The 16,827-nt window shown below is 46.0% G+C and overlaps 1 protein-coding gene across 1 annotated transcript; it reads left to right on the forward strand.

The window, feature by feature from the left end:
- Positions 1-1,302: 1,302 nt before the first annotated feature.
- LOC128475437 (nuclear receptor subfamily 1 group I member 2-like) lies at positions 1,303-15,538 on the forward strand. The gene is made up of 9 exons (XM_053457936.1): positions 1,303-1,410; positions 11,700-11,962; positions 12,581-12,711; positions 12,967-13,154; positions 13,642-13,784; positions 14,026-14,171; positions 14,402-14,518; positions 14,827-14,935; positions 15,394-15,538. The coding sequence occupies exons 2-9, from the start codon at positions 11,772-11,774 to the stop codon at positions 15,536-15,538; spliced, it is 1,170 nt and encodes a 389-aa protein (XP_053313911.1). The 5' UTR covers positions 1,303-1,410; positions 11,700-11,771.
- The last annotated feature ends 1,289 nt before the right edge of the window (positions 15,539-16,827 follow it).

The following is a 16,827-nucleotide window of genomic DNA, read 5'->3' on the forward strand; positions in this document are numbered from 1 at the left end:
TTGTGATGTCACGGTTGCCCCCCGAAATCAATAGAGAAAGGTACTCAGAAAATCAGCCAGACTTCTAAGTGTGATGAGAGTTGTGATCCACACATACAGATGCACCAGAGGGGTATGAAGGGGGGGGTCTGTAGTCGCCATGCTGTATCCTTCATGATGTTCACAGCCTCCAGGCTCTGCAGAGTATCTACACGTGAAACACTCTGCAGAGGCTCCACCCCTTGTGATGTAACACCATATTACCGTCAGGCTATGAGCTGCAGGTCCAATCCTAAACTTTATCTCCTGCTGTAAAGACTCAAACCTTAAACCCGTCTTAGATTCAGGAGCCGTATGTCTATCCCATGCATGTCTAATCCCCTCACTGTATTACCCTCTACCACTTCTGCTGGGAGGCTGCTCCGCTTATCCACCACCCTCTCAGTAAAGTAAAACTTCCTTCCATTCCATCTCAGTCTCTGACCCTCTAGTTTCGGATTAAGGTTTCTTCTTCTGATGTATTTATTAACCAAATAGATGGCTGAGAGTCATGAGATGTGGATTCCACAGCAGCGGCAGAACCAATCCATAACCTTTGACACTCCGGTTGTGCTCACTTTGCCGCGACACTTAACATACCAGACTGGCTGAGAGTCATGGGAGCTGGAGATATATAATATATAAAACTACCATCTGTCTGCTGCCTGCAAACGGTGTCTGCGCAGGTGGGAACTCTGTGTCAGAAGAAACCACTGTGACAGAAGAGGGGTGCACAGAATTAAATAACAGCTTTTTGCCGCCTACCAGGTGTATTTTCTGCCGCTATGGCTAGAGTCCTCCACCCCGTTTGCTGCTCCGGTAACTCCCGGTACGTGGCCAGTGACTCTCGCCCCGGGCTGCCCAGCTCAGGGATTTCCCCCGCAAAGTAAATAACGCTTCCTAACCCCCCCTCCCCATCTATAAACCAGCAGCCAATTACCTGCCCATTTACCCCAGAGTCTCTGACACGGGGGGGGTGATGGGCACAGATGGGTTAGAGTGCGGTGTGTCTGCTCTATGAGTGCGGGTGAGTTGTAGTGGATACAGTGCTCATGCTCCGTGTGCCCACAGTCCGGCGGCTCCGCTGCCCAAATGTCCTTATGATCTGCAGGTTGTCAAAGTTCTTTCGGTAGCCCCGCCCCCTGAGTGTGTATTGGTTTATGTTGCACAAAAATACATCCCAAGCGCCTACAGCCCCGCCTCTGCTAGGCTCCCATTGGTTCGGTGCTCCGGGAAGTTAGTCGCTCGCGGGGTGTGTCTCCGCCGAGCGAGAGGAGAGGGGGTACGGGAGAGGAAAGCCCGGGGGCCACCGCCGGGAGAGAAGAGAGAGCCGGGGTCCGGGGTTCAGTGCAGGGCGGCGGTCGGGCAGAGCAGAAGGAACCGGGACACAAGGTGAGTGACCTGCAGGGTGACACAGACTCCCTCCCCGCATAATGTGCGAACCGTGTGTGTGTCAGTGTCAGTGTCACGCTGAGTGTGTGTGTGTTAAGCTGATTGTGTGTGTGGTGGGGTCACTGATACCTGTACAGAGCACATCGCTGTAAATTGTGTCCGTGTTCTCTGTGCTGCAGCCCCCCAGACTTATATGTATAATATAAACCCCCCCCCGGTCACCCCCCTTGTTCAAGGACTTCAAACAGATCTCGGGGCAGATATCAGACCCTTCAGTGGATCCGAGTGTTTGCCGAGTTCTGGCCTTTTGTTGGTTAATATCTTGTGGACGAATGCCTGCGCGGTCTCGTTTGTTTATGTCCCGCACTTTACAGTCACCCTCTGCCTGGCGTGACGGACAGACATCCCCTCACCGGACAAGTATAACTAATCCCGTCCTTATAACCCGTTATATCCTGTATATTCCTCATATTATATATTATATACTCTCCATCCCGTATAACTAATCCTGTCCTTATAACCCGTTATATCCTGTATATTCCTCATATTATATATTATATACTCTCCCCCGTATAACTAATCCCGTCCTTATAACCCGTTATATCCTGTATATTCCTCACATTATATATTATATACTCTCCCCCCGTATAACTAATCCCGTCCTTATAACCCGTTATATCCCTGTATATTCCTCATATTATATATTATATACTCTCCGGCCGTATAACTAATCCCGTCCTTATAACCCGTTATGTATCCCTGTATATTCCTCATATTATATATTATATACTCTCCCCCCCGTATAACTAATCCCGTCCTTATAACCCGTTATATCCTGTATATTCCTCATATTATATATTATATACTCTCCGGCCGTATAACTAATCCCGTCCTTATAACCCGTTATATCCTATATATTCCTCATATTATATATTATATACTCTCCGGCCCGTATAACTAATCCCGTCCTTATAACCCGTTATATCCTGTATATTCCTCATATTATATATTATATACTCTCCGGCCGTATAACTAATCCCGTCCTTATAACCCGTTATATCCTGTATATTCCTCGTATTATATATTATATACTCTCCGGCCGTATAACTAATCCCGTCCTTATAACCCGTTATATCCCTCTATATTCCTCGTATTATATATTATATACTCTCCCCCGTATAACTAATCCCGTCCTTATAACCCGTTATATCCTGTATATTCCTCATATTATATATTATATACTCTCCGGCCGTATAACTAATCCCGTCCTTATAACCCGTTATATCCCTGTATATTCCTCATATTATATATTATATACTCTCCGGCCGTATAACTAATCCCGTCCTTATAACCCGTTATATCCTGTATATTCCTCATATTATATATTATATACTCTCCGGCCGTATAACTAATCCCGTCCTTATAACCCCTTATATCCTGTATATTCCTCATATTATATATTATATACTCTCCGGCCGTATAACTAATCCCGTCCTTATAACCCGTTATATCCCTGTATATTCTGCATATTATATATTATATACTCTCCGGCCGTATAACTAATCCCGTCCTTATAACCCGTTATATCCCTGTATATTCCTCATATTATATATTATATACTCTCCCCCCGTATAACTAATCCCGTCCTTATAACCCGTTATATCCCTCTATATTCCTCGTATTATATATTATATACTCTCCGGCCGTATAACTAATCCAGTCCTTATAACCCGTTATATCCCTGTATATCCCTCATATTATATATTATATACTCTCCAGCCGTATAACTAATCCCGTCCTTATAACCCGTTATATTCCTGTATATTCCTCGTATTATATATTATATACTCTCCGGCCGTATAACTAATCCCGTCCTTATAACCCGTTTTATCCCTGTATATTCCTCGTATTATATATTATATACTCTCCAGCCGTATAACTAATCCCGTCCTTATAACCCGTTATATCCCTGTATATTCCTCATATTATATATTATATACTCTCCCCCCCGTATAACTAATCCCGTCCTTATAACCCGTTATATCCCTGTATATTCCTCATATTATATATTATATACTCTCCGGCCGTATAACTAATCCCGTCCTTATAACCCGTTATATCCTGTATATTCCTCATATTATATATTATACACTCTTCGGCCGTATAACTAATGCCATCCTTATAACCCGTTATATCCTGTATATTCCTCATATTATATATTATATACTCTGCGGCCGTATAACTAATCCCGTCCTTATAACCCGTTATATCCTGTATATTCCTCATATTATATATTATATACTCTCCCCCCGTATAACTAATCCCGTCCTTATAAAATCACATATAGATTGCAATACAGAATTTGTAGTGTATTTACTGCAATGCCCCTGTGGTAAACAATATATAGGAAAAACAAAAAGAAAGTTAAAAGTAAGAATTTTGGAACACCTTAACAATATCAGACAAAAAGTTAATAACCACTCTGTACCAGTACATTGTGCAAGTTGTCCCAAATTCAATTTTAAAGACTTCATTTTTATTGGTATTGAAATAGTCAAAAATAATACAACGAGAGTCATACTGGATCCATAAATTGGAGACCATGGAACCAAGGGGTTTAAACGCGGAGATTGACATAGTAAGTTTTTTGTAAAAACTTAATTAAGTATACACATATAAATATAAACAAACATACACTTTCCGTATATCAATAGCAATTATATACACTGTGATATACAACATCTATATAGTTCTAAATGATTTAGTTTAATAAAACGTAATGTAAATAGTTAAAAAATGATATAATGTGCACCCAGCACAATACACAATTTATATTTATTTAATTATATTTATGTATTTATTTATCATACAACATACAAATAAAATATTTATTCACATTGTTTAATTCACATATAATATATACATTAACACTTAGTACAGCACGTATTTAACACATAAGTATACATACTTATTCACTTTTTTTTATTTATTTATAAATAGTATATATATTAGCATATATATTATATTAATTTAGAATATATATAGTTAATTATTATATATTCACGCACCAATGGTAATCACAATGTAACTCACACACGTAATTTTAATATAGTTGTACACAACACATTATTTACATTTTCACTCACACTAATTATTTTACTGGTAACTCATTAAATACAGGGCTATATTAACATGTAACATCTACATACAAACCTGGTTTATATTTTTTATATATGTATATACATTGTAATAGTGTAGATACTTATTTCTGAATGAAGCAATGAATTTTCTATGTCAAGAACTAATAGTGGTTAACCCTAAAATATCCAGGGATGGTTAGGTAATTTAGTTGAATTTCCGTATCTGGATATTTGCGAAAGCTATAAATAACATGCATATGTATTATAGGATGTATGTTATTATTTCTTTCCCTTTTATTTTAGATTTTAGTATTGTGCAAACAATTTACTATTTAAACTGGACTTTGCAATAAAAAAGACGGCATTCAGAAATAATGGACACTACCTTGGAACATATTTTGGAACGCAAAGGGTTACTACCTGGAAACAAGAAAATTTGTGTTCATCTAATTGAAACAAAGGAGGCGTGAAGACTTTAGACCAATAGAAGAACAGATTGGATGATTTAAGGAGAGGGCGGGCAAGGGTTTTTAGTTTATATTTCGTTAGCTTATGTTTCTTGATGTATTATAACGAGTCCCTGATGAAGTCAGCATATGACGAAACGCGTTGGACTCAGTTTGTTAAAACATTAAGCATTTTTAATGGGCTATTTTAAATAAAGAGCTTCTGGAAGATTCCCTGCCTGCCTATCATCCGTTTGTATCCAGCAGATGACCGGTTTTTAAAACTTTGAGGTGGTTTTAAAAAGTTCCAGTAAATCTTCAGGATTCCTCGGATCCCGGCTATCTTTAAGGCGCAGTTCCTACTACAATCTTGTGAGTGTGGCACGACTAGTGGGGGCTGTTTTAAACCTTTTAAACGTTATTGCACCATTTGTGGTTTTTATTCTTTTTACAGAGTATTTTTAAAGCTGTATCCCCAGAATTTGTTCTGTTTTATCCATATACCTGTTATAAGGGGCTTTTTGAAGGAAGAGTCCTTGGGGAAGCTACCACATATGTGTTCCGAGGAATGAATAGAGGGTTGAAAAGCTAAGTACCCTGTTTTTATATTTTTTCATTCTTGTAGAACACAGTTACAACTGTATTGTATTATATATTATATACTCTGCGGCCGTATAACGCATCCCGTCCTTATAACCAGTTATATCCTGTATATTCCTCATATTATATATTATATACTCTCCCCCCCTATAACTAATCCCGTCCTTATAACCCGTTATATCCCTGTATATTCCTCATATTATATATTATATACTCTCCGGCCGTATAACTAATCCCGTCCTTATAACCCGTTATATCCCTGTATATTCCTCATATTATATATTATATACTCTCCGGCCGTATAACTAATCCCGTCCTTATAACCCGTTATATCCTGTATATTCCTCATATTATATATTATATACTCTCCGGCCGTATAACTAATCCCGTCCTTATAACCCGTTATATCCTGTATATTCCTCATATTATATATTATATACTCTCCGGCCGTATAACTAATCCCGTCCTTATAACCCGTTATATCCCTGTATATTCCTCATATTATATATTATATACTCTCCGGCCGTATAACTAATGCCGTCCTTATAACCCGTTATATCCCTGTATATTCCTCATATTATATATTATATACTCTCCCCCCCTATAACTAATCCCGTCCTTATAACCCGTTATATCCCTGTATATTCCTCATATTATATATTATATACTCTCCGGCCGTATAACTAATCCCGTCCTTATAACCCGTTATATCCCTGTATATTCCTCATATTATATATTATATACTCTCCGGCCGTATAACTAATCCCGTCCTTATAACCCGTTATATCCTGTATATTCCTCATATTATATATTATATACTCTCCGGCCGTATAACTAATCCCGTCCTTATAACCCGTTATATCCTGTATATTCCTCATATTATATATTATATACTCTCCGGCCGTATAACTAATCCCGTCCTTATAACCCGTTATATCCCTGTATATTCCTCATATTATATATTATATACTCTCCGGCCGTATAACTAATCCCGTCCTTATAACCCGTTATATCCTGTATATTCCTCATATTATATATTATATACTCTCCCCCCGTATAACTAATCCCGTCCTTATAACCCGTTATATCCTGTATATTCCTCGTATTATATATTATACACTCTCCGGCCGTATAACTAATCCTGTCCTTATAACCCGTTATATCCCCGTATATTCCTCATATTATATATTATATACTCTCCGGCCGTATAACTAATCCCGTCCTTATAACCCGTTATATCCCTGTATATTCCTCATATTATATATTATATACTCTCCCCCGTATAACTAATCCCGTCCTTATAACCCGTTATATCCCTGTATATTCCTCATATTATATATTATATACTCTCCGGCCGTATAACTAATCCCGTCCTTATAACCCGTTATACCCTGTATATTCCTCATATTATATATTATATACTCTCCGGCCGTATAACTAATCCTGTCCTTATTTTTACTGAATTTTATTTATTCTGGGGACATTTATGGCGTACTGAAATCCGGGGCAGTTGTCAGGTATAGTGAAGGAGGTATAGTGAAGGAGATCTGTTAGTTATGGTTGTCACTTTGGCGCGCGGGGCGATAAACCCAATCGCCAACTGCAAAGCCCCCCCAGCGCGGGCAGTTGGCGCGTTTGTCATTATATAGAGAAAAAAACGACGTCATAAATTCTAGATCAGTAATCAATTTAATGAGATCGCCGGTGATTGGCTGTAATCCAGCTGTATCCGGCGCGGATTATGATTATTATTATATTATTATACTAATTATATGTGCAGAAAGCAGGATTTACTCAAATGGGGATCAGTGAAGTGTGTGCTGCTGGAACACACACACGTGTTACACGTATTAACCAATAGACCCGCTCCATCATCAGGAATATATTATCAATCGCTAAATTATATTATATTCAAATTTGCAGCATAGTCACTTTTTGTACGTAACCCCCCATACATATAACTATACATTATACAGGGGCCGGTCACTGATTTATCTATACACTATACAGGGGCCGGTCACTGATTTATCCATAAACTATACAGGGGCCGGTCACTGATTTATCTATACACTATACAGGGGGCCGGCTCACTGATTTATCTATACATTATACAGGGGGCCGGTCACTGATTTATCTATACATTATACAGGGGCCGGCTCGCTGATTTATCTATACATTATACAGGGGGCCGGTCACTGATTTATCTATACACTATACAGGGGCCGGTCACTGATTTATCTATACACTATACAGGGGCCGGTCACTGATTTATCTATACATGATACAGGGGCCGGTCACTGATTTATCTATACATGATACAGGGGCCGGTCACTGATTTATCTATACATTATACAGGGGGCCGGCTCGCTGATTTAACTATACATTATACAGGGGCCGGTCGCTGATTTATCTATACATTATACAGGGGCCGGTCACTGATTTATCTATACATTATACAGGGGGCCGGCCCACTTATTTAACTATACATTGTTCAGGGGTCGGTCTCTGATTGGAGGAATGAGGCAAGGCTGCCCCCGAGGGGGCGTGCGTGGCTCCGCCCTTTTGCTGATCCGTGGAGAAGGTGAATCGTCTCAGCAGCTCCCAGAGAGAACAAAACAACGAGATGTAAACGAACCTTCTGCGCCCTCCTCGTTATCGGAGTGTTTTGTGTGAATCCCCCGTTTCCTTGGTTTCGGGTCGCGTTGCCGTAAGAGACGCACCCTGTCGATTCCCGTAAAGCTGGCTGCGTGGGATCGCGCATGGTGGAGTCGGGCGCCAGGCAGGTGGTGGCAGGAAGTCTGTTACATAATACATGTTCCTGCGTGCCGGGGTTTGAGGGGATTCCGGTTCCCGTTATGTAAAGGAATGAGCAGAAAAGCCCTCGGGGGCCACACGAGTTTTCACCCCCCTTCTGCGCCATGAGCTGTAAATTAAAGCTGCCGTTCCACCCGCTCTACTGAATCCAACACCTTTATGGACAGCATTAGTAGCATCATCCCCCGTCCTGTCCATGCCCAAACCCGGCCCCCATCCGGCCCCTGTCTAGTCGCCCGTTTTTCCTGCTGTAAAGACTCAAACCTTAATCAGTCGTTGGTCTCGTCTTAGATTCAGGAACCGTATGCCTATCCCATGCATGTTTAATTCCCTCACTGTATTACCCTCTACCACCTCTGATGGGAGGATGCTCCACTTATCCACCAGTAAAACAGGAATCTGTGTGTTCTGCGGCCAGCGCTGGGATCGCACTTTTTTTCTCTGTTTAATAATAAATAGCTTTTGGTTTTCTGGTCACCAAAGGGTTACGTTTCTGCCCTGAAACCATTTGAAATTATTTAGCCGTTCCTGTTTGCCGCCCGGCAGACGCTTTAATAACCGGATAAACCGGTTCCGGGGATTTTTTTTCCCGCCCTTTCCATTATCTGTGTGATGCGGGTCACCCCCTGCGGTCGGGGCCGACACGGATACCCCGGGTACTGGGGCTGTTTGCTGCCTGCGCGGAGCTGACACGGATGTCAAATACACCAGAAACGAGCCGTGACCGAGGGTTTAACCCTTTAGCAAACAGCACGCCGCCTTATGCTTAATATATGCTTTAACTTATGGAAATGAAAAAGTTAATTGTAAAGATTAGGCTAATTAATAATAATTACATCGAGGGGGTGTGTGCGGGGAGGGCAGGAACAGCGTCCCAGACCGTGTTCCCCACTGATCACCCCGGGGGGCTTCGCCCCTGGACTCCGGAGTCGTTATCTCCCCAAAATGTATCAGAATAAACAAATCGCTCTGTTTTCCTTTTTTTACCCCGCTTGTAGTTTTTGCCCCATAATATAAAGTTTTCAGGCAGCTGCATATCAGCCGTTTGTATGATTCTCGCTCTGTTATCTGACCCCCGATCTACTAAACACCCCGACTCCTTATCATACTGCCTGTGGGAGCAATAGAATGGCTCAGTCTTAATCACACAGTCTGACTAAAGTCTATGGAGGACCGGACTTCATTAGCATTGCCGCAAAGCGTCGTCCCTGTGTGGCGTTTGAGCCGGGAAGTCACCGTGCTGCTGGCTGTCTCTGGATATGTCAGTAAAACGGGCTGAAATTGATGAATGTGATCATTTCTGTTATGGTTACTATAGTAACGGAGGGCTTAAACATGCATGGGATAGACATACAGCTCCTGAATCTAAGACGAGACCAACGACTGATTAAGGTTTGAGTCGTTACAGCAGGAGAAACGGGTGACTAGACGGGGGCCGGATGGGGCCGATCTGCCGGTGGGTTCCCTAAGGGTTTCTTTATTTTGGGGAACGTCCGGAGAAATCTGAAGCACCAGAAGAAAGGAAAGAGTTAACCCGTTGTACTGCGCTACGGAATATGACGGCGCTTTGGTGTATAAACAAAATATGCCCTGGAAGGTCCCTGAGCCCGGAGGGGGTGGCAGAGGGTAAATTACCCCTCTGCTGACAGCTGGACAGAAGCCAAGAGGTTATTGCCCCAGGGATATTTCTCTTCCTTATTTATTGCCCCACGAGGTGTACAGAATGCAGTATATGTCAGAAGGCGCGAGTGCGTGCTGCGCATGTTACAAGCCCCCCTGGGGTGCAGGTTTCTGGGGGCCAGGGGTCTCTGTATTGATAATAACGACTGAACAGATTAACCCCTTGATTAGCAATTGGTGGTGTATCCAATTGAAAGGGGCTTTATTTTTTTTTTTTTTTTGCTCTGCACCCCTCCCCCACGGGGCACCTGTCACTCATCACACCCTGATCCTCTTTTCTGCCCCCTTGTACCTTCCTTCTGTCCCTGTCTGTCACGTTTTGCACCCCCCCCCCGTCCTGGATCCGGAATGTGCCGTGGAATGGATTCCTCTCATTTTTCTATCTTTTTGGTGCAATTTCTGGAATTGCGGAGCTTGGGGCAGCTCTGCTGGAAGTTTGGCAGTTGGGGGCCCCGTTTCCGCGGTGGGGCGTTCGGGCGCTGCGTGCGTTTCCGAGGACTCGTCATCTCCCGCTGATTCCATAAAAAAACAAAATAAAAAACGAATTTGGTGAATCTGATCCAATGAACTCCACAGGGGTGTAACTAGAAACCACAGGGCCCTGGCCTTGGGGGCCCCCAAAAAGTGCCACCTTTGCCCCCAAGCAGCTTATAAGTGCCATCTTAGCCACCAAACAGCCTGTTTCTGCCATCATTGCCCCCAAACAACTTGTCTGTGTCGTCTCCCCCCCCCCAACATACACTGTGGCACACATATGTAAACACACTTACACAAATTGCACACATTTACTCATACTCACTAACACACACTCCATCGACCTACTTACACATCCATGCTCACATACATACATTCATTCATACATACATGCTTACACACACACACACACACACACACACACATACATTCATTCATACATACATACATACATACATACATACACACACACATATATATATTTATATATACATTCCTGCCTGCCGCGCTTGCCTCTCCTGCAGTTTTCCGCGACCGGGGTCGCCCCAGGGCCCTAGAGGCATGGTCCCCGTTGCAGCTGTGACCCCTGTAGTTACGCCACTGGAGTTGCACACAACCAAATGGTACCTGGGGGCAAATCTGCAGAAACCAACGACCCCCTGATTTACCCCTCCCATCTATGCTGAGACCCAGCCCACGAGGAGCTGTACAGGGGTCCCCAGGTCGAGATCTCTGATCACCCCGACTGTTCCACCAAGCAGACTAATTGCCCTTATAGGGCGAGCTGCCCCGGGTTTTTTAAGCAGAGGGACTGCCATCCTCTGGACCTTTAGCCCTAGGCCAGTGTGCGCCACGGCATGCTCAGCTTGGTAATAAATTCGCTTTGGAGGCAGCCAACTGGTGTCGCGTGGCAGCCCCAGGGTGGGGGGGTTGGATACCCTGAGTTGCCTCAGGTCCCCGATTTCTTAACAGAAAATAATTGGCTGATGTTGGCAGACAGCGGTGTCGGCAGCCGGGTGAAGGATTGGGGCGCTGGGGGTCGGTGGCCCTTTTCCCCTCCCTGGCCGGGTATGTTGGGTTTGGTGCGTTGCCTTCCTGCCCCCCCGGGCTAATGGCGTCTCTTCTTGCTTTCCAGTTTGGGCCGAGGAGCTGGACTGTAAATCCGAGAAGTGGCTGTTCTCGGGGGTCGGGGCTGGGTGACCGAGCCATGTCCAAGCTCCAGGAGGCCATCGTACTGGAGGAAGAGGAGGAGGAGGAAGAAGACGCCTCCACCAGCTATGGGACCGCGGATGACGACGACGACGACGGGGAACCCAAGATCTGCCGCGCATGTGGGGACCGAGCCACGGGGTACCATTTCAATGCCATGACCTGCGAAGGGTGCAAAGGGTTCTTCAGGTGGGTGGCTGTTTATTTACCCCGGGTATTCATCAGAGCGTCACCTGAACCTGGTGTTTATAGACATGCTTAGGGTAGTAGAGAAAGGGATGCCGGCGGTTTCTTGGTTTGTCGTACGGTAGTCTCTGCCCCTGAAGGCAGGTGGTCTCGGCGTATGGGGGCCCCAGCAGACAATAGCTTTAACTGTATTTAGGGAAGTGGGGGAGGTGATCACCTGGCAACAGGACAGGGAGCACCGTCAGTCTGGACAAAGGCACTTGGGGGTAACAAGCCAAATATAGCCCTCGCGGTGGGGCCGGCACAATGTCAGAAATCCAGCCCAATAACTAAAGAATTCTTGCACCTGTTTGCATGCATTAAAATTAAATTATGGCGTTCGGTGCGCCTCTATTTATTCCTCCCCCTTAACCAGAATAATATTTGAAGCTCCCTCACCCAAATAAATGGCGAGCGGTTCAGGTTCAATGCTGCGGGGAGGAGGGGGGGGTGATAGGAACTCGTTATTGGAGAGAGTGTGGTAATTGCACCAAAGGAATTCTAAATCCATGACCCGCAGAGGGGGGGGGCTCTGCTCGTCTCTCCCATCATACGTTTCTCCCGTGTCCTTCCTGTTTTTAGGCGGGCGATGAAGAGGGACCTGCGGCTGAGCTGCCCCTTCCAGAACTCCTGCGTCATCAATAAAAACAATCGGCGTCGCTGCCAGGCCTGCCGGCTGAAGAAATGCCTGGACATCGGGATGAAGAAGGAAAGTACGTGACGCCTTTCTCCGTTATATCAGACAATTCACTTAGTGACCCCCGACTTCGGGGGGGCAGTGCTCTCCATGTAACAGGTTGGGTGGTAGACGCATCCCACCGCGGGGCCTTAAACCAGGTCCCCCCAGCCTCACCCCAGCAGGGCTGGCTGTCTATGCCCCCCCCCCGCGGTCTGCTGTTGGGTTTCAGTGTAGTCTGTGCCGTAATTCTGGCTGCCAGTCCGTGTGATCCGGTGTCCTCTGCCTGCAGTGATCATGTCGGACGAGGCGGTGCAGCGGAGACGGGCGCTGATTAGAAGGAAGCAGGGGCAGTCTCTGGCCCCCCCGGCGATGTCCGCGACCTGTCTGTCCACGGAGCAGCTCAACCTCGTGGCTCAGCTGATGGACGCCCACGCCAGGACCTTCGACTTCGAGTTCAAATACTTCAGGGATTTCAGGGTAGGTCACAGCTGTGCTGGGGTTCCTCGGGTCTCCTCCTGGGGCTTTTACTCAACCGAGGGGCAGTAAATCCTCTTAATTTTATCCGTAAGGAGATGATCTTCGGTCTTCAGCTTTGATGCAACCCTTTGGGAACTTGGGTTTCTTAAAATAGAACCTTCGCATCTCTTTCTTAGAATCTTATAGCGAATGTTACCAATGTTTGTCGAGACGGTGAAGCAATGGAGCCCATTAAAGTCTTTCGGGCTGAAGAACTCCCCGGTTCTGGTTCCTACGGATCCGAAGCACATCTCTGATTCCTGGGCCTTCCCCGCAGGGTTAAATTACACAAGTTCCCAAATGCCTATTCCATGCCAACTTTTCCTGCCCCTTGTTCGGCTCTGGCTCTTTTTCATCGAGGTCCTTGGGAGGAGATCCTGAGAAGTCAGGTCCCTGGGGCCGCACACTGTTTCGCGGTATAACATTCTGCCTCCTCGCTGTGTTTTAGCCAATCAGACGCACCTGGGACTCCGGCGACAAAGTCTGCTCTACCTCTCCGAAAGCCTTCGTGATGCTACCTCACCTGTCCGACCTGGTCACCTACATGATCAAGGGCGTCATCGACTTTGCCAAGATCATCCCGTACTTCAGGTGAGTTCTCTGGACCGGCCAAGTTTGAGATGCGGATTCTGTTTCGACAGAAGGGGCAACCCCATCGGTACCGAGACTAGCAAAACCTTTCCAGCTAGGAGGTTAACCGCCCTCGGTACTAGTTGGTCTACTCAGCCTTGCTGAGAAGACGACATTTTGTAGATGGGGCCTTGTTGGACGGTTTTTGGGGTCTGTGGGTCCATCCTGAGGAATGATCGTTTCTTCTCTCCACCGTCCTCAGGAATTTGAATATTGAAGATCAAATCGCTCTCCTTAAGGGCTCGGCCTTCGAGTTGTGCATCATCCGATTCAACATCGTGTTCAACTACGAGTCCCAGACGTGGGAGTGTGGGGGCATCACCTACAACATCAACGACATCGAGATGGGTGAGTCTTATGGCGGTCTCTGCGTCTTTCATTCATCCGCTTGCTTTGTAAATCTCTGGAGAATGAGATGAATGAGGAATCGCTCCTTTCATTCCTCGGGTGGGGGTGAGTATGTATGTATGTATGTGTGTGTGTGTGCGCGCGTGCATGTATCTCCTATTCTGTAGGACGGCACTTTTACCCGAGCACCGGCGCTCCCTCACTGACTCACGTTGTGCGTTTCTCCGTAGCCGGCTTCCGCCACCTGTTCCTGGAGCCGCTGATCCGGTTCAACTGCATGCTGAAGAGGCTCTGTCTGCACACGGAGGAGTACGTCCTGATGCAGGCCGTGTCGCTCTTCTCTCCTGGTGCGTCCGCCGTTTAGGGCCTCGATCCTTCCCGTTTTATTTCACAGCCGTACGGGTAGGGTACGACGCATGCACGCCAGCTGGGGCCACGGCACAGAGCCATGGATATGCTGTTGGTAAAGGTGCCGATAATCCCCACAAGAAATAATTTATCTGTTTTTGGGTGAAATCTGCCCGGATTAAAGTCATTAAATGTGCGAGTTGGTAATGTGGCCCCTGGCTGGAAAACGTCTCACAGAATCCCCCAAACCCCATCGCACCCGGAGAGGGGGTATTTGAGGCGTTCTCTGTATTTCTCTCTATCGTAGACCGCCCGGGCATCCAGGACCGCCGTGCTGTCGACGAGCTCCAGGAGCTTTTAGCCCTGACCCTGATGGTGTATATAGATGCCCAGCGCCCACCTGCCCCGGGGAACAGGTAAGAGACCCCAACAGTCCCTAACGTGCAAAACGCATTCGCCAACAATCCGTTAATTCATTCGCTCTAAAATATTCATGCGCTTGCTATATAAGACCTGTCGCCCAAAGAGCTTACACTCCACGGACCTGTTAAATGCTACAAGCCCTGCTATTTTAATCTGATTCCTGCACCGGTTTGTAAAATTAACTGAATATTAAATTAGGTCAGATGCATGATGGGAATTGTATTCAAAGCTCATTAAATAAACCAACGAAAGGCCAGAATGTAGCACTAGAGGGTGAGATGGATGGAAGGAGGTTTTCCGTCACGCCGCGTCCTGCTCTATTAATCTAAATTACTGTATGAACGGCATCACCCGCCAGGCTTCCGGTAGCTGCCGGTGCCGTTCCTGTAGTGTACTCGGTGCCAGGCATTACTCAGTGCTTATGGGCTGATAATTCATTCTCTCCCTGCAGGATGCTCTTTGCCAAGATCATGGAGTGTCTGACGGAGCTCCGCAGCGTTACTTCCGAGCACAGCAAACAACTCCTGCAAATCTTGGACATCCAGGAGGATGGCACCCCGCTGATGAGAGAGGTGTTAAGCAAGCTGCCCGAGTGATGGCGCCATCCGGCCGTGGCGCAGCCTGCCTACACCTCGTGAGGCATGCTGAGCGCATCGCAGGCAACAGTCCGTCCGTCCAATGAGAGCATCGCAGGCGGCGGTCTGTCCATCCAATCCACATGCAGCTATCTGTCCAGCTGGGGCGATCCTGGAGATCACTGCTCTTCCCTGTTCTGGGGTAATATGGAGATGTTTGGCTCCGCGGGGGCGGTCCCTGACTGTCACCCTGTTTCCTGCAGAGATGCAGGCGGGGCTAACAGGACCAGCACAGGAAAATGCTTGACTTTTTTTTTTTTTTTTTATTCTTTGTTGTATTTATTGTTGCGGACTCGGTGGGATTGTTTAATGTGAACTTTGTGAAATTGTGGTTTTGAAACCAAATCAGGAACCTCAACGCTGTCCTCCGGCAGCGAAATCTCAGGAAACACTACAGTGTAAATGCCACTCCGTGCCACGCGAGCCGCCTTGCCAGGTTCTCGCCTGCTCCGCGATGAACTCAGTCCGTTTATCAAAAGGTTGACGATGACGACCTAATTTCTCAGGGTAATGACCAAACGTGAATGACCCTTCGCTCTGCGGCACTCCCACTCCCAGGATGCGCATGAATGTCAGGGGAGCATCCGTTGTGTAATTATACAGCCTCCAGGGCTACGTGAGCCACAGCCAACATGTTCAATGGATTGCAAATGGCGCTCACTTAAGGCTGATTTGTCTTGATGGGAGTCTTGCTTCACTATGTCGGCCGGGCCAGAGGCGGAGAGTCTTGCCGTTAGTGTTAAAATGTCTGAACCTGCGTGTAGTTGTTGTGTGCATGTTACGGGGCATGGCTTCATGGCATAGGATTAAGTATGCGTGTTTGCGTGTGCGTGTTATGTGTAATTACACACATTGTGTTAATTTGTATATCTTAGCGGGTCATGTGGTTGATTTGGTCACGAGGGCCGGTGCGTGATACGGGAAGGGCCACAACCACGCCCCCACGCCAACCCTTCGATTTTATAAGCCACAGCTTCTCCCGGTTAGAAAGCACCCGGCGGGGCGGAATTAACGCCTGCCTCCCGTGTGATAAATATTCATGAAACCGATGAGCCGGGGGAGCCCAGAAAGGACTCTGTGTATGATCTGTCAGTGTGTCTGTCTGGACTGACCCTTCCCGAGGTCGCACGCGCACTCGCACACACACTCACGCACTCTCACACGCTAACGCCGCGGCCGCCTTTTCTTTCTGTCGTTTCGATAAATATCAATCCAAGTGCAATTTGTGGGAACGTTTGTTAAATGTATAT

The sequence above is a fragment of the Spea bombifrons genome, chromosome 2 (assembly GCF_027358695.1).
Source record: "Spea bombifrons isolate aSpeBom1 chromosome 2, aSpeBom1.2.pri, whole genome shotgun sequence".
Taxonomy (NCBI): domain Eukaryota; kingdom Metazoa; phylum Chordata; class Amphibia; order Anura; family Pelobatidae; genus Spea; species Spea bombifrons.